General features: G+C 41.0%; 1 protein-coding gene and 1 long non-coding RNA gene across 3 annotated transcripts in view; one reads left to right on the forward strand and one right to left on the reverse strand.

The window, feature by feature from the left end:
• LOC109968897 (uncharacterized) overlaps nucleotides 1–1,791 on the reverse strand; it is an 11,107-nt gene extending 9,316 nt beyond the window's left edge. Inside the window, exon 1 of one of the 2 annotated variants that reach the window (XR_002276198.1) lies at nucleotides 1,474–1,791. This is a non-coding gene — a long non-coding RNA (uncharacterized LOC109968897). The remainder of the gene's footprint in view (nucleotides 1–1,473) is intronic. The other variant, XR_002276199.1, reaches the window with a different exon arrangement.
• Nucleotides 1–23,157, forward strand: part of grin2da (glutamate receptor, ionotropic, N-methyl D-aspartate 2D, a) — a 196,537-nt gene that overhangs the window by 131,565 nt on the left and 41,815 nt on the right. Inside the window, exons 7-9 of the mRNA XM_020615463.1 lie at nucleotides 10,406–10,520; nucleotides 17,479–17,684; nucleotides 20,552–20,720. Of these exons, the coding sequence (XP_020471119.1) occupies nucleotides 10,406–10,520; nucleotides 17,479–17,684; nucleotides 20,552–20,720 (490 nt within the window). The remainder of the gene's footprint in view (nucleotides 1–10,405; nucleotides 10,521–17,478; nucleotides 17,685–20,551; nucleotides 20,721–23,157) is intronic.

Here is a 23,157-nt window from a genome sequence, read left to right on the forward strand (position 1 = left end):
ATCGAGAGGAGCCAGCTGAGGTGGCTCGGGCATCTGTTTCGGATGCCTCCTGGGCGCCTTCCTAGGAAGGTGTTCCAGGCATGTCCTACCGGGAGGAGGCCCCGGGGAAGACCCAGGACACGCTGGAGGGACTATGTCTCTCGGCTGGCCTGGGAACGCCTGGGCATTCCCCCGGAGGAGCTGGAGGAAGTGTCTGGAGAGAGGGAGGTCTGGGCATCTTTGCTTAGACTGCTGCCCCCGCGACCCGGCCCCGGATAAGCGGAAGAAAATAGATAGATGGAAGGATGGAACAATAATAGAAAGGAAAGTGACAAACTACATTTAATTAACTTTATTCTACTCATGGCAAAATTTTATATTCACAAATGCAAATTCTCTAAATCTAAACCCTTCTTCCCTGCCCTGTTATGTGAAATTAAAAATTAATTCTCCTCCATCCTGAAGAGCGAAAATAAAAAAGCTATCAAAATTTGTAATATATGTACTTCCCTGAATGTTTTTACTTAACTTAACCCATTAAGTCACCCCCTGCCCTAAAAGTTTCATGTTCACATTGTCTGCTTCGATGTTGTTCTTGTTTTTATGTTCTTTATTTTATGTTATAGTCCTCTTGTTTCCGATCTATTTACTTATGTTTAACTGTCATATGCCCTAATAAAGTATAGAAAAAAAAACAAAAAAAAAAAAACGGTTTGTATTAAAACAAGTGGCTTTTGTGATTATAGCAAGTGTTCAGTTTTATGTTTAACCTACTAAAGTTTGAGAATATAATATGGCTGTCACAGGCACAACTTTTTTCTTACAAGTTTACTGAATTACAACAGCCAGATGGTATATGTCGTTTTATTGTGTGTCTGTGTGTGTGCATGTGTGGTTACTTGCACATTTTTTATGATCTAAACATGGTGTGTAATTTTCAGCCCACATGCCATATCTCAACCGAAACTGGCCCAAATCCACACAACCAAATCTGGCAACCTATACTGGGCCAGATCTAACTCAGTGTTGGTGAGCCAATGCCAGAATTCAACCAAGTGTGCCGACACTTAGCCAGAATCGGCCCAGATCCGCTGGCTACATAACTTTACAGCACACACTTGACAATTTTCTCTGCCGACTGGCAGCAGAGACAGAGCCAGACTGGAAATATGTAAAGTTAGATGCGACCAGCTATCGTGACAGATCATAATCGGCTTTCGGAAAGTGCGCGTGAAGCCACCAATATGCCACTAAAATAATTAAGCAACGTTATATTTTCTGCAAAAAAGGTCTTTAACCACAAAGGTAACGAACTGGCGTTAGCCCATTGGTAGCTTATTTTGGGTCAAGTGCATGAAATTATCCCGCTAGTTAGCTAATGTTGAGCACTAAGGCTACATCGAATAACAATGTTAAGTATTTATTAACCAAACGGTGACTTCAGTTGACAAGCTACCAGAACAGTAAAATAACCAAGAACACAAACATACTTACCTTCGCAGCCACAGTCACAATTTTCCTATTTAAAAAAATCCAAACAGTCATCTGTATGCCCCTCTCAAACTCAGCCGCCATTCAAAAAGTCCTGCTTTGTTTGGAGCGCAAACTCCCTGTGACATCACCCACCGAGTTTGGAGAGTGTTGCCAGATTTGCTTGCATTACCCAAGTAAAGTTTACTTCCTCTCAAGAAGTTAAGGCAGGCAATGCATTAGTGTAGTTAATATTACTTGTTATTGTCATACAAACTTTACTTGTATAAACGATTATACAAAATTACATACAAACATCAAGTATCACATTAAATTCGAGGTTAAATTCTGAATTAAATTTACAAACACGAGAATTTCTTGTAAAGTTTAAACATATTATTAGAGTAATATTTACTCGGTTAAAAAATCATTTTTTGCAGTGCTTTTGTAAATTCCACTGGCTAATTAACCAACATTAATGGTCCAACATTAACCTGAATGATGGAAGCAAATAACTGTACTTGCAACAGTTTTGTTGCAAAGCACAATTTTCTGGTGAATTTAGATCTTGTGTCGAGTAAAGACCGAATTATTGTTGTATAAGCATAGCAAGCATCATATCAAGAAGGCTAACAAACGTAAGACTAACGTTATACCAATAAATTAACATTAGCCCTTCACTGATGACATGGATACCGTAATCATACAGAACGTAGTTGCCTACCTTTATCCTTTGCTCGTTTCTCCTCTTCTTCTTTTCTCTTTTTCCTAAATTGGGCACCTGACAGCTTTGACCTTTTTCTCTCCATCGCTCTGTTTTTTTCTTTTGCAATCGACAATCAACAGATTTCCCATCACGACCAGAAGTCAAGACTAAACCAATTCACCTTGTATTGCCTATTTTTATTAGCCATATAGATCTGTGTTTATAATATTATGAATGAAATGTGCGTTATTTGGAAGAAAGTCAAGGTGTCACTGACTTAGTTTAATCTACTAAGTGGATCCCCCCCGCCCCTTCGTCCGCTCCATTTGGGAGAGGTGAACTCTCCTCTTGCGCCCCCTCCCCTCCCCTTTCCACCTCTCTCACAGCTTCTGTGGATGGCACCTTCTCATCAAGCAGGGGCGCCACATATGATAGATAATAGAAAACTGCTTAGCGGCGCAGATTATTTTCTTTCCAAGTGCTTGTGCCGCCCCCCACGTGTCATAAAAAAATGTCGCCCCGGGCGGCTGCCTGGTTCAACCCATGCCAAAAACCGCCACCGGCTGGACTCAGGTTCCCCCCTACTGTGGGGATAGAATCATTAAAGTAATATCAGCAGTGTAGGGATATAATTTACAAGAAAGCCTAGAATGAAAAACTGGGAAATGACAATAAGGCAAAAGGAAAAAAAAAAATCATTAGGTCAAACGCAATGTGTAAAATACACTTTATGAACTGAAATAGAAGTAAACAGCTAAAAATCATAGAAGCTGTTTAAGGCTGTCTCACGTTCCATCTACTCAAACCGTGTACACATGTGTGAGGGTCACGTTCTTCTTGCACATTGTGTTTATACCGTGTGTGTGAGGAATAGACGTGTGCAGGGCTTTTGTGCGTGCACGTTGTTTGTACATTTGGCCCCAGTTGTACTATTTCCACCTGCATTTGTGTCGTCAGACTGAATGATCGCAAGGCGCCTCAGGAGCTCCACAGACCTTGTTTTGTGACAAGCTTTTCTCTAGACCTCTGTGAACTTGAACAGATGGAGGTCTGGGTAAACTTTATTCCTGCTAATCAAAAGGTGGATTAACTGGGTTGAGTCGACTTCTGCCCTCTATCTGTCCCAGAGCTGTTGCTTTCACACACTGGTCAGTCTGTCATTTCTTTCTGTCTGGCCTAAATCCCCTCTTTTGCCTTTTCCATTCCTTTGTCTATCTTTTGCTCCATCGTAATTCCCTATATCCAATTCTTTTCTCTTTTTTTGCACTCTGCAAAGTAATAAAACAGGTTCTAATTCCACAGGGAACTTTTCTCCCTGTGCGCTGTTTGATGCACGGCTGTCATGCATTTAATGAATGTACTGATTAAATCAGGCTCCATCTCAGCCCTGCTGTTGTGTAGGTATAACCCAGACAGAGAGCAGCATCTCCCACTGAGGCGCTCTCAACCTCCTGCTTCACTTTACAGGTGAAATTTAAAGTAACAGTCTGTGACATCTTCACAGAAACTAATTCCAGTTGTGTTAATGAAAAGCAAAAAAGTATATGAAGCTTGTGATTTTCATTCTTTCATACTGCTTGTGGAAGCATTTAATGACTTTGGGGATGGATGAAGTACTCCCCTCTGTCTGAAGCGTCGTTCCAAAGAAGAACCTGCAGCAGATGATGCATCGGGGACGTTCAGCAGTTGCAAACTGCAAGTCTGAAGTTTCAGAGGAGTCAACATCAGGTCTTGAATGTTTCCATGTTCAATATGTCCAAGAGAATTTTCTCTTTTCTGTGTCCCTCTGAGCCGCCACAGACCATGTACCTATCTGCAGCATTGACCCACTGGGGCGAGAGCCTCATGAGGCCAACCTGGCTGATACCACTGTGATCGATTAAATCAATGTATTTATACAGCACTTTAAAAACAATGGCTCATTGACAAAAGTACTTCACTATGATGATAAATAAATAGGATAATTATGGGAGATAAAAAGCTAAAATACAAAATATAAAACCGTGAAACCATACGGCTACTGTTGATGAATTAGCATTACACAGAAGATAAATGAGCTAATCAGGATGCTTTGGATGGAACAGCCTTGGTATATCAGTTACAACAACTTGATTTGGGTGGGAGAGAAAACTGTAATTTGGTTAAATTAAATAATTATAGGATGAATTAGAAGATATTTTTTCTTAAATTATACCTTGATAGAAAATGGATATAATAAAAAGGTACCTCCAGAACAGGCAAACTGGAGTCAACAGTAATTTTGTTATGTTTAGTCCCCCTCACCAGGAGGGTGAGGGAGAACTGGTGTTGGACTCAAGATGGCTGACCCAGGTGCTAGTACAAAAAAGGTGGTTTAATGGAATAAAAACATAACAAAACAGGGTCCATAATACATACAACAAGGGAAGGGCAGTGATGACTAAGGAGACCAGGACAGTAAACACACAAACTAACGACAGAAACTAGGATAGCAGAGGATGAGAACGGACAGGTGAACAAAAAGAACCAGCGTAAACAATGTAATCCACAGCACAGAGACTGTCAGCGTGGAAGACAAAGCACGTATTTCTGTGTTGCTAACCGCATAATTAGCGTGATAAGGTCAAGCCAAAACGCACAAAGACTGTCAGCGTAGCATCTTACACACGTCTAACAAATGCGGGTCAAACACAACATATGTGACTTACATAGGGTAAGTATAGTCCGTCACATGTCGCAAAGCTGCGGCAAAGGCGGAGCGTCTGCCCGAGGTATAAATAAGGAGGAAAACTAATCAGCGGGATTCACCCCAGCTGTGTGCACCGACAAACGAGTCGCTAATTACCAAGTGCAACACAGCTGAGGTGCAGAATCCCGCAGATCAAGGAAATAGAGGAGAGAAAGGTGGAGGAGAGGCAGCGCCAAGTGGCCCTGACATGAAGAGATCCAAAGGGCAGGTAAATAGGTCAGGCAACAGAATATGAGCTAGCACATGACACAAAAATGACTGGAATGCATAACACAAAGGCAAGCAACTATCTGGCAGTGAAGAGAAAGCAAAGTACCCAGATAAATATAGAAATCTCTCAGAATACTTTCAAACATAGCGTAATGATGCAATAGTCACTGACTTTGCTTTAACTTTGAGCATCAACACAAAACAAGGTGCAGAAAAAAAAATCTAACCAAATAAAGAGCTTGTTATTCACTAGATTCTGGAACAGTACTGGTCTAATGAATTTGTTCTCTGTGTCTGATTAGTTAGCTATCAGCGTCATCGGTAACTGCAGACCAGGAAAGAGCCACATAAAGAATCTTCATTATGGAAGAAGTGCTTTAAAAGCCACAGAGGAATGAAAGCTTTCTATGAGAAATCTCAGCAACATAAAGAAAGAATTGCAGTTTTAAAATGAAGCTGCTTTGATAAAGTGAGATGCTCTGAATACTAGCATACTGATAGACTTCTATCAACCCAAGTCATTTCCCGTAAACCCCGTTCCTGCCTATTGGAAAGCCAGTGTTATTGTTTTTATGGAGATTTTAGTCTTTTATGCATTCATATAACAAAATTTATCAGGGTGGTGAAACTGCGACAGGTGTGTATTACCTTCGAAGTGAAACAGCTGGGTGCACCGTGGGGAGTGTGCTGTCCCGTCTCCCTGGTATAAAAAGCAAAATAATGACTTTACCCACAATAAAGTGATCACGCTGTTTAACTGATCACCCGCTGTAGCACACTCTGACATGTATCTGTTGGACTTGATGTGTGTGAGGCAGCAGTTGGACTGTAGCTCCAGAGGACAGACCGTGACCTTTCAGTGAGCTGCACCTACAGGAGAAGGAAAGCTTCTGCTTAAGTCAGCATGCGACTAGAGAGATATTTTGCACTTCAACATAAGGAAATGCCACGGTAGGCCCAACTCATGATGTTAAAACATTTTCTGTGTTTGTCTTTGTCTGGCAGTGAAGTGTAACGTTGGGTCATGTTCAGTGGTTCTCTAGCAGCATCTGAAAACCAGGTTCCTGCAGCAGAGTTTTTTTCTGCAATAGTTAAGAAACAGTCATTTGATTAACTTGTTAGTTTGACAGAAAAAGCACCAAAGATTCTGCTTCTCAAATCTAAGAATTGCTTTTGTTTTGCATTTCTGTTCCTTTTCCCCTAAAGCTGATTAAATCACTGCAGGACACGTGTCGTATCCTGTGCACATTTCTTCATATCTTTTTCATTTTAAGTAGGGATATACAAATACTTAGTTTTCAGAAGATGTTGTATAAAAGCTTTCCTTATCAGACTTTGTTAAATTTGCTTGAATATATCACTAAAGCATAGTATGAGAATTTGATTGAATATGCAGAGTGAGCTCTGGACTGCTTTGTCTCTGTAGTAACCACAGCCTGTCCTTTGTGAAGTGCATATTTTTAGCTGTTTCAGTTGACTCAGAGTGGTTTGTGATGTCGCTGAGGTTTTCTTCCAGCGAGGTCGCCCGGGTATTTGTGCTAAGGGTTCATTAGGATGCTTTGATACGCTTTTCTTTGAGAGGCTTTTAAAGCAGAGATTTGATTAAAAAACATCAAAGACGAAGCTCCTGTCTCACATTCTCCCTGCTTCACACCGACACCCTCTGCTTTTGTCTTTCCTCATATTAAAAGTATTTTCAAGCATTATTGTCTTTGTAAACCTCTCAGCTGTGTGACACAAGAATATTGCTGAGGTGGGGGAAACATTTTAGCAAATCCAAGTTCTTTATCCAGTCGTCCCCTCCCTGCGTTGCCTCTCAGCTCTTTGTTTCTCCACCTCATGATCTCTGCATCTCAGCTGTGATTTCCTCTCACACCAGTGTAAGTGTGTTTTGTGTTTGGCGTGGTCTCTGATGCTCGACTGCCAGAGATTTCATTATGTTACTTTTTTGCCTTTGTTTTTTCATTTGATTTCTGTTTTTATAGCTGTTGCTCTGTCTTGAAACTTTCAGTTGCCAGTGTTATTTACAGATGTAAGGTTCTAATATTAAGGTTCCAAAAAACTGTATAGCTTCTTGTTTCATATACAGCAGTAGCTTCAGTTTGTCCTGAGGATGACGCCAGTGGGAACACGTTAGGCCATACAAATCTAAAGAAGCTTACTGTGATGGGAGCATGAATGTGCTCAGCAAATATCATGGAAATCAGAGGATTAGATTAGGAGATACTAAAGTTGATATTTTGTTCTGAGCTCTGAACTGCGGTGGCTTTGGTTGGACATGATTAGCATCTATCAGCTTCTGTCAAACTCTACCTCAGCTGAACTCAACCACCCTGTAAGAATGTAGTGTAAACACAGTAGCCTGTCAGCTATTCCCTTGAAATGGTAGACTCAGCTGAAAATGAACAGTTTGGGAAACAAGACACTTCACAGTGTTGGTCGTCAAATGGGCATGATGATCGTTCAGGTGTGTACGCGTCACATTACAGTCTTTTGGCTGATGGCTTTGTCCAAGGTGACTTGTAGCTTGTTTCTTCACCTCTGTTGGAAACAAAGCAGTGCAATGATTTGTTCATTGAATCAAGTAGGTGTGTGTGTATGTGTGACAGAAACGAGGAGAGCATAGTAGACAGGATGAAGAAAGACGACATCATCTTCCTCTATAGCTTGCTAATAGTTGTGAATGATATCAGAGAAATGGTGATAAGCGTGAATGAGACTGGCAGAGCTGCGCAAGTTGTCGACTGATAGTTTATCTGATGGGAACAAACTACCGTCTGACAGAAAGTCAGGCTGAATGAATCGCACTGGTCTGCAAGTTTCACACTGATACTAAATGAAACTAATTTCAATCCAAATATAACCTTTAAAAGAGCTGCTTGGCTGTAGTTTTTAACCATTTACATTTTATACTGACATGCAAAAACTGACTAGCAAGTAAAGATAATGCTGCCTTTTGACTTTGAGAGAGTGTGATGTATGATTGTGCCTCAGTTAAATGAAAAACATGTGACTTGTACAACACCAGCCTAAAATTTCACTCATGACGCTTCAGTTTCAATTTTATTTGTACAGCACCAAATCACAACAAAAGTCGTCTCAGGAGACTTTACAAAGCTCTAGACCTTACTATTATTATTATCATTAGAGAGGGAAAATCCAACAAACACCCCTTGAGCAGGGCTTAGTGACAGTTACAGGTGCATCTCAATAAATTAGAATATCGTGGAAAAGTCCATTTATTTCAGTAATTCAACTCAAATAGTGAAACTCATTTATTATATAAATTCAGTACACACAGACTGAAGTAGTTTAAGTTGTTGGGCCTTTTAATTGTGATGATTTTGGCCCACATTTAACAAAAACCCACCAATTCACTATCTCAATAAATTAGAATACCTCATAAGACCTATAAAAAACCATTTTTAGTGAATTGCTGGCCTTCTGGAAAGTATGTTCATTTACTGTATATGTACTCAATACTTGGTTGGGGCTCCTTTTGCTTTAATTACTGCCTCAATTCGGCGTGACATGGAGGTAATCGGTCTGTGGCACTGCTGAGGTGGTATGGAAGCCCAGGTTTCTTTGACAGTGGCCTTCAGCTCATCTGCATTTTTTGGTCTCTCATTTCTCATTTTCCTCTTGACAATACCCCATAGATTCTCTATGGGGTTCAGGTCTGGTGAGTTTGCTGGCCAGTCAAGCACACCAACACCATGGCCATTTAACCAACTTTTGGTGCTTCTGGCAGTGTGGGCAGGTGCCACATCCTGCTGGAAAATGAAATCAGCATCTCCAAAAAGCTGGTCAGCAGAAGGAAGCATGAAGTTCTCTAAAATTTCAAAAAAACACAGTGGACCAACACCAGCAGAGGACATTGCACCCCAAACCATCACAGACTGTGGAAACTTAACACTGGATTTCAAGCAACCTGGGATATGAGCTTCTCCACCCTTCCTCCAGACTCTAGGACCTTGGTTTCCAAATGAAATACAAAACTTGCTCTCATCTGAAAAGAGGACTTTGGACCACTGGGCAGCAGTCCAGTTCTTCTTCTCCTTAGCCCAGCTAAGACACCTCTGCCGTTGTCTGTGGTTCATGAGTGGCTTGACAAGAGGAATACGACAACTTTAGCCAAATTCCTTGACACAGCGGTGTGTGGTGGCCCTTGATGCCTTGACCCCAGCTTCAGTCCATTCCTTGTGAAGTTCACCCAAATTCTTGAATCAATTTTGCTTGACAAGCCTCTCAAGGCTGCGGTTCTCTCTGTTGGTTGTGCATCTTTTTCCTACCACTCAACTTTCTGTTAACATGCTTGGATACAGCACTCTGTGAACAGCCAGCTTCTTTGGCAATGAATGTTTGTGGCTTATCCTCCTTGTGAAGGGTGTTTATGATTGTCTTCTGGACAACTGTCAGATCAGCAGTCTTCCCCATGATTGTGTAGCCTAGTGAACCAAACTGAGTGACCATTTTGAAGGCTCAGGACACCTTTGCAGGTGTTTTGAGTTGACTAGCTGAGTGACATGTCACCACATTCTAATTTATTGAGATAGTGATTTGGTGGGTTTTTGTTAAATGTGGCCAAAATCATCACAATTAAAACACCCAACGGATTAAACTACTTCAGTCTGTGTGTATTGAATTTATATAATACACAAGTTTCACTATTTGAGTTGAATTACTGAAATAAATGGACTTTTCCACGATATTCTATTTTATTGAAATGCACCTGTATATCACATAGTTTTGTCATCAGATCAACCAAGAGCTGTGTTTACCGTTTCTGGGTTTGCTCAGAGATCTGTTCTTCTCTAATCTGACAGAGTTTGGTAATTTTCAAACAAAATTCACATGTTGCCAGTGTCATGTCCTACGAACCAGAGCCAGTGTCAGTTTTGTTTTCAGTGGCCCACAATCAGCAAAGATTCAGTTTTTGTTTCAACAGCGTTTTGTTTATAGTCAGCGAATCAGAATTCAGTCTGACAGTCAGGCCAGGAATAAACAGCAAGTCTGATTTTCAGATAAATATCACCAGGTTTTATTAAACAGTCAATTTGTCACAAAAGTTTTAGTTTTATTTGATCTGTGTACTATAGATGTTTTAAAAAAATGATTATTTTACTTACTGATGATCACAGCAGGTTTATTCTTCCAGAGGTGACACACTTTATAGTTCTGAAGTCGCCAGTGCAATAACCACAGAGATACCAGCACACTTATTACCTTTATCTCCTTACATGAGTTCTGTCTTGTAGGATAATAAAGTCACATCTTATTTCACCTTTGTGCTCTCCTGTCTCCTCTCACAGGTACTTCACCAACATATCTATCGGTGGGCGTGACTATTCCTTCAACAGTGACGGCTACTTGTCGAACCCGCTGCTCGATGTCATCTCCTACACCAACGGCAGAGGCTGGGAAGAGGTTAGTACACAGCGGTGTGAGTTAATTATCATAGCATGGCGGTTAGACAGGATAACCACAGTTTCACACCCATCAAACATGTGAACTCATCTTTGCTCAGTTTCACCTTTCTGCTTGCTTTCTCACTGTGTCCATGTCTGTGTCATCATTAGCTCTCCCTCGGCTCGTTTGTCTGCCTTGTTAGTCAGCGCTAACTAGCCCAGTCCTCTTCATCGAGGGTCATGTGCAGCACTTGTACTGTAGCAGCATCAAATCCAAGTTCTGCGCTCTTGGCATTTTAAAATTCCTCAGTGAACCTTTTTGTCTGATCCCTGTGTGTTCACTTGCTTCTGACCTCTTGTGACTCTGCGTGTTTACCAGTGAGCACAGACTCTAACCCCTTGATAACGAAAAAGGGAAAAACAATCGAGCTCTAAAAGCCAGGTTCAACATCCAGTGGAATGCCCCAAGTTGAAACAATGCAGCAGATTAATGCATGTGGTTTTGGAGTGAAATGTTTATGGGTATGTTCAGGTGTCTGCATTCTTTTGCACATGATGTGTAGAGCTGCAGCAGCAAAGACTGTATTTATCCCAAAAGTACATTACATTAAAAAAAAAAAAAGAGGTAGTTAGTCGGTGCACTTAATTGGAAACCTTTAACTATAGCTGTGTGCTCCAAACCTTATCAGTCTAGATTTTATTCAGTAGTCCTGCTGAGGCACCAGTTTGAGCTGAGCTGGCTGATGCATGGACTCTTTCATCTTTATCAGATTTGTTTTATTCCTCCCTTGTATCTTTAAGAGGCATGAGCTGGCCAAGTTGTTTAGGGGAAATTAAACCTCACAGCAGTTTAGTTCAATGATCTGAGTTTTAGAACACTGCAGAGAAAAGTGTCAGTATCGTGTGCCACCGAATCTTAGCTGTTGGTTTCTGAAGGTCACATTTGTCAGAATAGAGCTTTGCAGTTATGTTATTGACAAACTGAGAAAAGTCCATAAATTCCTGATCTTCAGCTTACCTGCATCTTAAGTGCATCTTAAGGCCTCAGCGTCTTGTTGCAGAATCTCCTAAGCCAGAGTGTGTTGTTTTATATGCAGTCATTTGAACAAACGTGAAAAACTTTAGGGGGGCAAAACGCTAAATGCCACCTTTGCTCAACACTTTAGAAAATCAAATCAATCAATTTTAGAAACTCTTTTGCTCTCCATTTCTTTTTGCCAGCACTTTGAGGCCTCCTCTGTGTCCCATGGTTAATCTTTGACCTGGCCTCTAAATTCCACCATTGAAGACGTCAACATTCGTGATAAAACACTTGAACGGCAGTGTTTATGCCTCTGGACTCTAAAATTCTGACTTAATCTCGGCCATTTGCATCTGAAAAACCTTGCACTGAGTGGTGGTGTTTGCAGAGGCTTATACACCATGCATGCTAAGAAGAGAAACTGACCCCAGTCTTGTTTTGCACAAGAAAACATGCCTCTGAGCAAGATGCAGATCAAGGGAAATATTAAAACTACTGATACTTAGTTTAAAAACCGACAACTCGGCAGCGCTGATTGCTGAACAAGGGGCATTTATTTTTAGAGAGTGTCAGCTGTTTTATTCATATTTTTATGTCTTTTGTATCTCACCCCATCTTTCTATAGTTTGAGTCCAGAACATCCAGTCTATGGCTTCTGGCAGTGTTTAACCTGAGAGAAGAGCACAGACTTGCATCATTGTGAGAAGCCAGCAAACTGAAGTACTACTCCATCTGGAGCAGCCATAGTACCATTTCCTGCCCTTTTCAATGCATCTAACCTTTACTGTATTGAACCTTTGCTGAATGAATGCTGAGGTACTGACAGAGGAGATAGGGTGCTGTGTTGTACTCTATGGGCTAGTCAAAGATAGTGGAATAAAAACTGCCTACAGCAGACAGACGCTGACAGATAAGGGTCTACGTGCCTCTGCCGCTCTCACTCCGGCGGCGCTCTTCTTTATCCGATGTTCAGGTCAGTCTAGGAGTAAATCATCAGGGTAGCAATGTCAGGTTTCACAGAGGAAACCCCTCAGCCCTGGGATTTTACTAGATTTAGTCATTTTGCAGTATGTTTGTCCCTGGACACTGCTACAACCAAATTATGCTCCTGGTCTGATTCTGATCAAGTAACTAAGTATCCTAAAGCTGCTATAATCAATAATGTAGCGTTAAGAATGGATCAAATCACTATGTGAATGTAAATTATTACCCAGCTTTCAGCTCATTGTTTTTGGGCCCTGTAACTTTATATTTCTGGTTCATTCAACCCACTCCACTGCTTCCAACCATGAAGCTCTACCTGCGCAACTGTAAGCTGCAAAGTTAGACAATTTTCCTTCAGTAATCAGTAGCAGAACAACCACACGAAGCTGAATCCCATTTCAGTTCAGTTCAAGAGGTGCAGTAAGAGTTTTACAACCCCACGACACAAAATGATCACAGCATATCACCAAGAAGGGCTTGATAAACAGGTGCTAATGCATTACAATGACTTAGCAGGTGCTTCATAAGGGAGCAGGATTTAAAACCGATGTCCTGGTCCATGCTGACATCCAGAAGGAATACTGTTAAAATGCAATGTTAAAAATGTTCCGTTCTCAAGTTGAACTCACGACCAAACAGTGTTGTTCCTTTAGTGTTGTGCAAGCTGAAGTTTTGCCTCCTCTTTGTTTCTCTTTAAAAATTGTTATCTCTTCATGCTTTGGGTGAACATGGCTGTAGATTTAATTGGAAAAGATTATTTTTACAACTATCTACTTGTACAACATCTTGTAGAACGCACAAGATCAATGTTCGCGCACACAGTCTGTAGCAATCAGACATTATTTAAGACATAATGAGGAGCTTATCTTCTCATTACCTTAGAATTTTTAAATGGGTATTGAATGAAAAAAATAATCCCCATAATACACCACATTGTGGAACATGCTAATTTACTGTTTGCACCACTTTGTAGCCTAGATCCTGAGCTCAGCCGCCAGGTGTGACCTTGGGTTTTTAAGCTGTTCATGTCCGTTTCTCCTCACTTCAGTGTTTGATGCATTTTCATATTTAATAAGGATTTAAAATGCAGCACTATGGCCAAACCTCGCCTCAGCCCACTTATTGATATTGCTGTCTGAGGAACAACTATTTGAAATCAATGTGTATCTGACTATATTGATTTAATCAAACTTTATTTGTTCTGGTTCAGTTGACACCCTGACTTGCCATGCTTTCAGAGGTTTTCCATCTCTGCAGCTTGTTTAGGTTTAGAATGTATTTTGCTCAGACTTATTTTTTACTCCAATTTACAGCTGTTTTGCACTCAGAACAGACTAGCAGAGTGAAAATAAGTCCAGAAATCACTTAAAAGTAGTAATGGATTCACTACTGGCAGGAATCTCATGAATATATGCCCATCAACACTTTGCTTTCTATAAAATGGATGCCAGTCCTACTTAGTTGTTACAAGTGAGCAACAGCTGTAGTTTCTTTCTGTTGGAGGGGTTTCAGAGCTGCAGGGCCCCGTCCTTCTCTCCATCACATTTTAATACTGGAGCTGAGTGCTATAACTTTTCAGCATTCATGGCAACAGCAAGGTCAAATATTACTTGTGTTGGTACTTAAAAGAACCTTGACTCCTCCAAGGATGAGAGACATTATTGGGAAACAGAAGAGGAGCTCTGACAGAGCAGCTTTGAGAAAAATAAATCATAACTGAAAAGGACAGAAACAGACAGAAAGCCCAGACAGCTGCAGACTCGGCTATAATAATGGGTTTAAAAAAAGAATTCTGAGATGAAATCTACTTGAAACTGAAGGTTAGAAAAGGCAACAAACATCATGAATCAGCTAAATGCAATATGATGGCGAGGTATGTCAAATGTCAAAATCACATTATCAATTCTACTGATCGATTTTCATATTATTCAACTCTTAACTTAAACAAAAGCTTAAAACAGAAACACCGCAAACCCAGAACTGAGGCCAACTATTGTTCTGACGTTTTCACAAGTTTCCTACATTTAAGGTGAACTCTCCATGTCCTCCTACGCCATATGATCCTCATTCAATTCAGTTCATTTCACTTTTATTTGTACAGCAATAAATCACAACAAAGGTCATCTCAGAAGACTTTACAAAGTAAGGTCTAGACCTTACTATTATTATTTTGATGGAGGAAAAGCCCAGCAAACCCCCCTTCAGCAGCACTTGGTGACAATTAGTGACATGTAGTGGTGGCATATAGATGCATGGAGAGAGAGGAGAGGAGCACAGAGCAACATGGGGCCCCCAGCAGTCTAGGCCTATAGCAGCATAACTAAGGGAAGGCTCTCGGCCGCCTGAGCCAGCCCTAACTATAAGCTATATCAAAAAGGAAAGTCTTACGTCTAATCTTAAAGGGAGAGAAGGCGTCTTCCTCCCTCATTATCTGTTTAAAATGATACTCCTGCATATTAAAATTGGATTTTGATAAAGACTTGTGAGAGAAATATTTGTCAAAATGAAAGCCACAGCGGACAAGAGCATGAATCCTTAATATGAGTGAAAACACTTGATCCTACAGTTCCCATGATGCAACTTATAGAATCTGTCATTAGGCCTTTCCGGTCTGGTTAACTCCATGTAAAATTGCTGGTATACTGTAAAGTGGATTCAGAAATTATAGAAAAAAAATACAGTAAACTGAAACAAAGAGGAAAATCTTATTTTTCAGTCATTGTAGACAGTGCTGTGCAAATGTTTACCCTGCCCTGTGGTTCCAACAGTGCTATTATTTTAATATTAATTGAGCATTGCACCTTGGCCTTATTTTAAAAATGTTGAGTTTTCCCATGAAAGCCTTTTGGAGCAGACCACTATAGCTGTGATTCTTACATTTGCTATTCTCGTCACCAAGTGTTTTGCCTTTGTAAGAAAAGGTCTGCTGCTGCTCAGATAGTGATGAGCTTCACGTGTGCTGTAGCAACAGCAGCGGTGATTTGTTTGTAATAAACAGAAGAGGAGCTGTGTTTCAATGAGCGGTCGCCACCGCTGTGGCTGAGCCGACAAAAATATACAAAGCACCGTGTATTCGTCTCAGAGTTATAGACGCTCTGAAGCAGCTGTTGGTCGGGTTTGGATAATTAATGTCAAAATACTGACAGGATTACATGATTGATTCTTTACAGCATTTGGGAGCAATGATTGCAAAGTAATGACTCTGCTGAGTGCTGATTTTGGAAGTAGTGCACATTGAATTATTGTCTCCTTGCAGTGCAACACAAATGATTAAGTCCTCTGCGCTGTGCACCATTGATTGTAATGGAAATGTAGACATGAACAGACTAAAGTGACTGTGACTCACAACTGTGTATCTGAGAGTAAATTTCAGGGTGTAAGTGCTCAAGTCTGTTTATGGTGCAACATGCTGCAACATTTGGCCAGATCCTTGATGTTTGTAATACGTGAATATTTAAATGTTTTAACGTTGTTTTAAGGCACATTTAGTGTTGCTGTTGTTTTTCATTTCAGCATTTTGATAAAAATCACAATGGCTGTGACATTGCCATGGTAACAAAGACCTACAACAAACAAATCATGCCCTGTCTGGGCTGTATGTGTGTAATGTGTGTATAAATGTGGTAGAAAGCAGATACTTCAGTTGATGCAAAGCATGTCAGGAGGGTGAACGGAACAAATGAGCACAGAAGCACAAATTATCATGCTGCTCCATAATGAACTATTGGATCAAACTCATCTTATTTATGCAGCAGAGACAGTGAGAGACAACAGACACACAAAGTGCATAAGGGGTACAGGGGAGTGAGGTTGGTCCGAAGTGCCAGGTGCTGGAAATTTTTTATTTAGATCACCCTCTTAAACTAAATAATTATGAATAACAATGCGGATGTGTGTCAGTGCACCTATTTGTATTTTTGCATCAATTGGCTCTCGTGGTAGTGCGATGGTTAACGCTGCTGCCTCATAGCAGGCCCGGGGCCTTTCTGTGTGCAGTCTGCATGTCCTCCCTGTGTCTGCGTGGGTTCTTTCCGGGTACTCCATCTTCCTCCCACAGTCCAAAACATGCAGCTTCGGTTGACTGGCGACTCTAAATCGCCCTTAGGAGTGTGTGTAGTCTGCCCAGGGTGCACCCGCCTCTTGCCCAGTGTCAGTCGGTCATAAATATACGACACCACAGCTAGAAAACCAAATACCTGAGATGCTCTGGCCACACTTCAGTCCAGTAACATCTTCACTCAATGTAAACTGATTCATTTACATGTGTAGGTCCCTGTGACACGCTGGGTTGTCTCTATTCTAAAATGCAGCTCATAAAGCTCTGGGTTCAGTCAAGATGAACAAACTGCTCATTATACAAGATGACAAATGCAAAGACACAACCCAAAATATCCTCCACAGCTCACCGTTCATGTTTTGAAACATAACTGTGCTGGGAAGATCATGGAGCTATGGAAGAAGGAGAAAACAAGTACATGACTAGAAGCTCGGGCCAACAGGAGACTCGAGACAGCTAGGCTGCAGGTCTGGGTGTAATTAGGCAGTGCTTCAGCAGCATTTACATAAGGCTATTTAAGCACGTAGCAGATCCTAACTAAAGACTAAATTGCAGTCTTTGAAATGTTCAGGAAACATGTGTAGCTACATATCTGAAAGAAATGTCTAGTCTTAACCTAGTTTAGCTCAACACCTTTTACACATGCTGTAAATTACTAGCTGTGCTCATGAGTGGACAGTAAAACACGTCTTTAGCCAACAAATTACCTAGTGTGGTTATTTTTATGAACAGGATGAAAGTATTCAAATCAAATCTAATTGGATGTCACTGGTTAAATGACTCAAATCCCCCTGAGACGTGTCCAGAATAGCACAAGCTTACGTGTAGAGATGTGATCAGCTGCTGTTAGCCACAGCTGTCCAGGAGCTGAGGACCTGATCCTCTGTGTGTTGTTGTGTGTTTATGTACATCCAGGTCGGATGGTGGGAGAATGGCCACCTGCGTCTGCGTTACCATCCCTGGTCTCGATACGGCTCCTTCCTTAAGCCCCTGGATGACTCCCAGCACCTCCGAGTGGTTACCCTGGAGGAGAGGCCCTTTGTCATTGTGGAGCCCGCGGACCCCGGCACCAGTTCCTGCATCCGGGACTCGGTACCGTGCCGCATGCCGATCAACTCCAGGTAAAACACCACCAACCCCAGATATTAAAATGATCAAATGTGTGGAAAACGCATTCCTTGGAAATCAGTGAAAGCATTTCCATTACAGCATTTTCTTTTCATTAAGGTCAGTTCTTAGTGGATGGTGTGCACATTCACTTTAATTTAATTCAAATATGAAAGGTTAAATTACACTTGCATGCCTTCCAAATATGCAGTACATGGTCACTTAGTACTAGAAGATATTTCTCCAAACTTGTACATTAGTGTAGCTTTCTCAGTGCTGTGGTTTCTCAGCCAGAGCTCTCCACCGCCTTGACTCTTACCGACATCCAGGCTGTCCATTATGGCCATTAGAGCAAAATGAGAGCAGTGATGATGACACACAGTTTTCTGATTGTTTAATCTGACTTAGTGAGAGAACAATATTCCAGTGAAAGTAAGTGTAGATGGAGTTTGTTTTGGAAACTCTCCAAAGAAAAAAGCACAACTGGATGACCTGAGCTTTACTGTGGCCATAATTGAAGACAAAACAGTAGTGTGTATACCTCATATTTTTCCCTTCGAGAATCAAATGATGTGGTTTTAAACACCAAGTGTACAAATACAATATAGTTATTACATAATCGCTGACTTCTAACCTAGATGTCTGCTGTGTGATGTCTCTAAATCCATTTCATCGTATAAACCTCGGTAGGAAAAAAGTTTCACAAGCTGATTAGATGAGACTGTCCTGAAACACATCCCACATTCTTGTCCGTTGTGAAATTGAAATGTCTAGCCAGGCGCCGGTGAACAAGACCTGTTCCGTCTCCAGGTGCCATGCAGAGGGAGGGGCGGCCTTAAAGAGCGACCTTCTGGGGGTCGATGGATTAAAACATCACAAAATAGCTTCATTATCTCAGAGAGGGAAATGAACCTACCTCACAGCAGCTATAGGTACATTAACAGTCATATGGTATCACATTAGTGCACACAATTAAGAGCAAGGCATGACTGTTACAGCGGTTAATTAAAAAAAACATTAGAAAACTTCAGACCACACAGAGAAGTAAGGTTAATTGTCTTTTAATCAGTCCGGATAATAAACGGCATGGGAACCACAGCACATATGCAGTGATTCAGCCCAATTTACAGAGTCGTTCTGTGCCAGTTAAAATCACACAATGGCCCTTTTACTGTAATATACAACATGCAGTTTATTTATAATCAGAATTCTTTATCATTGGTTTCTTTCCTGGTTCATATACGTGTAGTCGGGAGGAGGAGGAGAGACGGAAGGGAGTGTGCCTCTGTGGGTAAATGTACGTGCGCATGGCTTGGACTCCATCCCAGATAAGCTCCTTTCCTGCCAGCTCATGACCTGGCCAATAGGAAGATAACGAGCTCATCATCCATCAATTTTATTGGCTGAGAGACAAGCTTGCTATCTTGATAACCCAACTGCTTTGTCTTTTCCTCACTTGCTCTTTCTTTTTCCTTTCCTTATTTATTATATATTTTATGTACTTACAGTTTAATCAGTTTATCTTTTTTTACCTGTCACAGCTTATTTCCTCTGAGCTTCCTGTGATGCTGTGGATAAGATATTTTATGCTTTTATTTTCTCTTGTCATCGACCACAAGGTCATGGTTTTTCAGCGCTTGAAACGAACACACACATAAATCACCGGGGCACAACCAGGCACCTAAACTTAACTGTGTCTCACACTGAACATTTCTTGCTTGTGATGAAGCTTGCATCACACACCCTAATGCTGAACACATCATGACGCTGAACTTAACTGAGCTCTCAAGCTTAAAAATGACCACGTGTAGTACCTGTCTTTATATTCCGGTTCAAACATAAGAACTAACTAATAAACTAATTAACGTGGGAAAATGTCAAAAATATATCTGGTAGAAAGCAACATATATCATTATATTTATCATATGCTAATATGAACGATGCATCTAGAAACTAAACTGCTAACAAAGCATTCATTGTTCAGATACAAAAGATTGGATGTATGTTCATCACCATGCGTCATGTGGAGTCTGCTTGTGCATGGAAATGGTTATAAAAATACTTCATATGAACAATGTGAACTTTTTTGTGCATACATGAAAAGAGAGTTGTGTGTGGTAATGTAAGATCACAACCATGAAAATTTGTTGCAGATCCGACTTTAAAAAAAAAACTTCAGCTTTTATTTATTTTTTTGTTTGTCCTCAGTAAAGACAAGACAAGAGTTTTGCTTCTATGTGAAAATGTTTAAGTACAGAGCAGTTTAGTCCCCTCCCTCATCATTTTGGCCTCCTTTTGACTTGTAGTAAAAAATAATTTGCCAAACGCACAACTTGTGTTGCTAGGTAACCGAGCTGAGAGCTTGCCATAGCTTAGTGTCAGAGGGCTTATGAAATGGTCCTGGTATGGAGAGCTGGTGGACGGCATCGCAGCCACCTGACCGATCATCTAAATGTACTCAGATTTCCATATGTGGATTGTCAGGGCGAAGCGTTCGCTGGATGAAGCCTGAGTGGAAAGATGCATGCTGTTTCTTTTAGACAGCATCCAAGAGCACAAACCGGAGATTAACAACACTTTTCCTCCTGAGTTGCCTGACCTGTCGAGTGTTGCCTGTCAAGCACTGCTCAAGCTGTCAGTATTGATCCCCTCACAGTGCCTTGCCAATAATTCATACCTTAGTGTCCCGCTTTATCTCTTACCTTCTCCCTGTGTATCGGTTCAATTTCTCACTCCTCTATCAGCTCACTCTCCTCCTTTTGCAGTTTCTACACAGCCAGACAGCCCATCCAGGTCAAAGCATCCTTGATAACTCATCTTAAAATCTCAAACACCTTTACTATGTCACGTACTGTATGTGTCATTTCTCACATCTCCTCAGTTTGGTGATGGAAGGAGCTGTGCCCATGAAGCACTGTTGCAAGGGGTTCTGCATTGATGTCCTGAAGCGACTGGCCAAGATTGTGGGCTTCACATATGACCTTTACCTGGTGACCAATGGCAGACATGGAAAGAACATCGATGGGGAGTGGAACGGAATGGTCGGAGAGGTGAGGATAAAGTGTCTACCTCAATATAGAACAAACACTTGGTGGAAGATTGGCCTGATGGTGAACCTTCCAGTTCAGCAGTTGGTCAATTCTGTAGGTTGAATGTAATAGTTAGTGCTAATGTTTGTCATATTAAATGTTTGATGGGACTGTGTTAGCACGGTTCATGCTCCCTTTGATCTACAAATGGTCACTGTGGTTTTGTGCAAGAACAGGCTTATTAGCAATTTAACAGTTTAGTATCATGCTACTTTGACTAGCCCTAAAATTATCTCAAACCTTTTAAAAGATTATATATGTAAACATACGTAATCCTTTGCATTTAGGTTTATAAATATTTGCATAGAAAATATAAAAGCATACATTTTATATATAGAATATACTCATGTGTGCACACACATGTGCGTTGATGTTCACAAGTTTGGGGTCTCCCCTATTTTGCTAGTTGTCGTTAGTGTAATTCAGCAGCCAAACACCTTCTCAACCATTCATCCATTCTACAACTGAAATAAAAGGTTGTTACAAATGTGTTGCACTTTTAGATTAAAGAGCAAATAAAAACAAGAGGAGACACTGATGCGAATGGCCCAGGGAAAACCCATGTGTTGTCTCCATTTGTTGTGTGCAGTCAGTTTAGCCTCTGCAAAGAACAGAGGTGGCGCTTGGCATCTCTCCAGGCTCACCTGTCCTGACTCCAGAATAACTGTATTTCCCAAAGTTAGTGGACTGTTGTTTTGAAACAAAACTGACAAAAATAGCCACTTATAAAATATTCATAAACAATATGTAACAAGCATCACAGTGACATTTACTTTGGGAGAAATTAAATGCAAAAAAAAAATGATGTGAAAGAAAAAGCAACCTGCAGACTATGTTTCCTCTGGGAGTTTATTCTAAAAGTTTAGTAACCCACATCACAAACCCAGCGTGACCTTTCTGTCTGTCTCAGTGAGGTATTGTCCAGGTTTTTCCTCTACAATAGCACCATCACTTTTCTTATTCTGTTGTTTTTCTTTTGCTGTGTTTACTACACGAGGGTCTGATTCCTGGGCTTCTGGGAAATTCTTTTTATCCTGCTTCAAATCCTTTAAAAGGCGACCTGGTGAGAGAGGATTGGACCAGAATCGAGAAAGAAGAGAGAAAATATAGCAGGAGATTAGTTCTGGGGGGGGCACACATACACACACTCACACTATACATGACTGTGTGTGTTGGCAGACACTACTGGTGCCAACACCCTTCTGGTGGCTGGATTAATGAAGCTGGTTTACCATGGAGTTAGACAGGGGATGTAAATTATCACAGTGTGTGTGTCTGTCTCTGTGTTTGTGGTCTTGGATTTCTATCTTTGCAAGGACTAGCTTTACTTTTAGACTTGTAGCATGAAGATATGCTTAGAAGATAACATTTTTCCAGGTCTGCTCTTCTTCTTCAAAGATTTAAGGGTTCACACTTGGTTATAGGGCCATGTTTAGGCTCTGTTGGACACTTGTTGTCAACAGACACTGTAGGCCTAAAGCATTTCAACATGGGGTCTGTTTGTGGGTTCACAGGCCTGTCCAAGAATCAGCAATGTGGATATTTGATTCCCTTATAGTCTAGTTTTCGATCAGATCAGTACTCCTGTTGGTAAGACAGTGAATCATGGAAGGTTCGTCTTGTCTGGTTTGTACTGTTTCATTCACTAACAGAGCTGTAATCATGGTGTTCACAAGGTCTGCAGTGGAAACAACTTCCACTAGCACAAAACAGTCACTGAGAAAGGAGACGATGTCAGAGCTTTAGAGACGAGCAGCCTGAGGTGAGAGAAAACAGTTCACCACAAGGCATCGCCTTTGCCACCGTAACCCCACAGTATCACATTGTTTTGCAGCTTAGCAAACACTGTATTAGCACACAGCTTCTGAAAGCTATAGAAATATAAATCCAAATTTAAGATAAAGTTTTTACAATGTCACATGCATTATGTGAAAACCTGTGCATGTGTCAACCAAAGCAGTGACAGTGTTACTATTTGCTAACAGTCCAGATGCTGCTGTTTTACAGAGCTTCACTCTGAGACGGGCCTCAGGTGCAGGTGGTCCCTCTGTGTCCTGGCCCGCTTCTGTCACTCAGTCATGACGTTGCTTAATTATGCTAGCAGGTGAACATGTGTGCACAGGAACAGCTGAGTCTGTGTGAAAACAAATCTAGCAATGTCCTGTTCTTCGTAGTGTCCTGTTACGTTACTTGTGGAAGTAATTGTTTTTACCCGAACTAAACTAGTATACAGAAATATATTCACTCTTTTACCGTCATCCGCCCTCTTCTTTTTCTCTTGACTGCCAGTGTATTCTTGACTTTTAAATAAACTCCCCCTACATCCGCAGAAGGCTACGTTTCACCGAGAATAGTTTATCTAACTGGCTCAGTGTCCTTGTGCCTACAGTGAAAGCTT

Source organism: Monopterus albus, unplaced genomic scaffold (assembly GCF_001952655.1).
Source record: "Monopterus albus unplaced genomic scaffold, M_albus_1.0 scaffold165.1, whole genome shotgun sequence".
In the NCBI taxonomy this organism is placed as follows: Eukaryota; Metazoa; Chordata; class Actinopteri; order Synbranchiformes; family Synbranchidae; genus Monopterus; species Monopterus albus.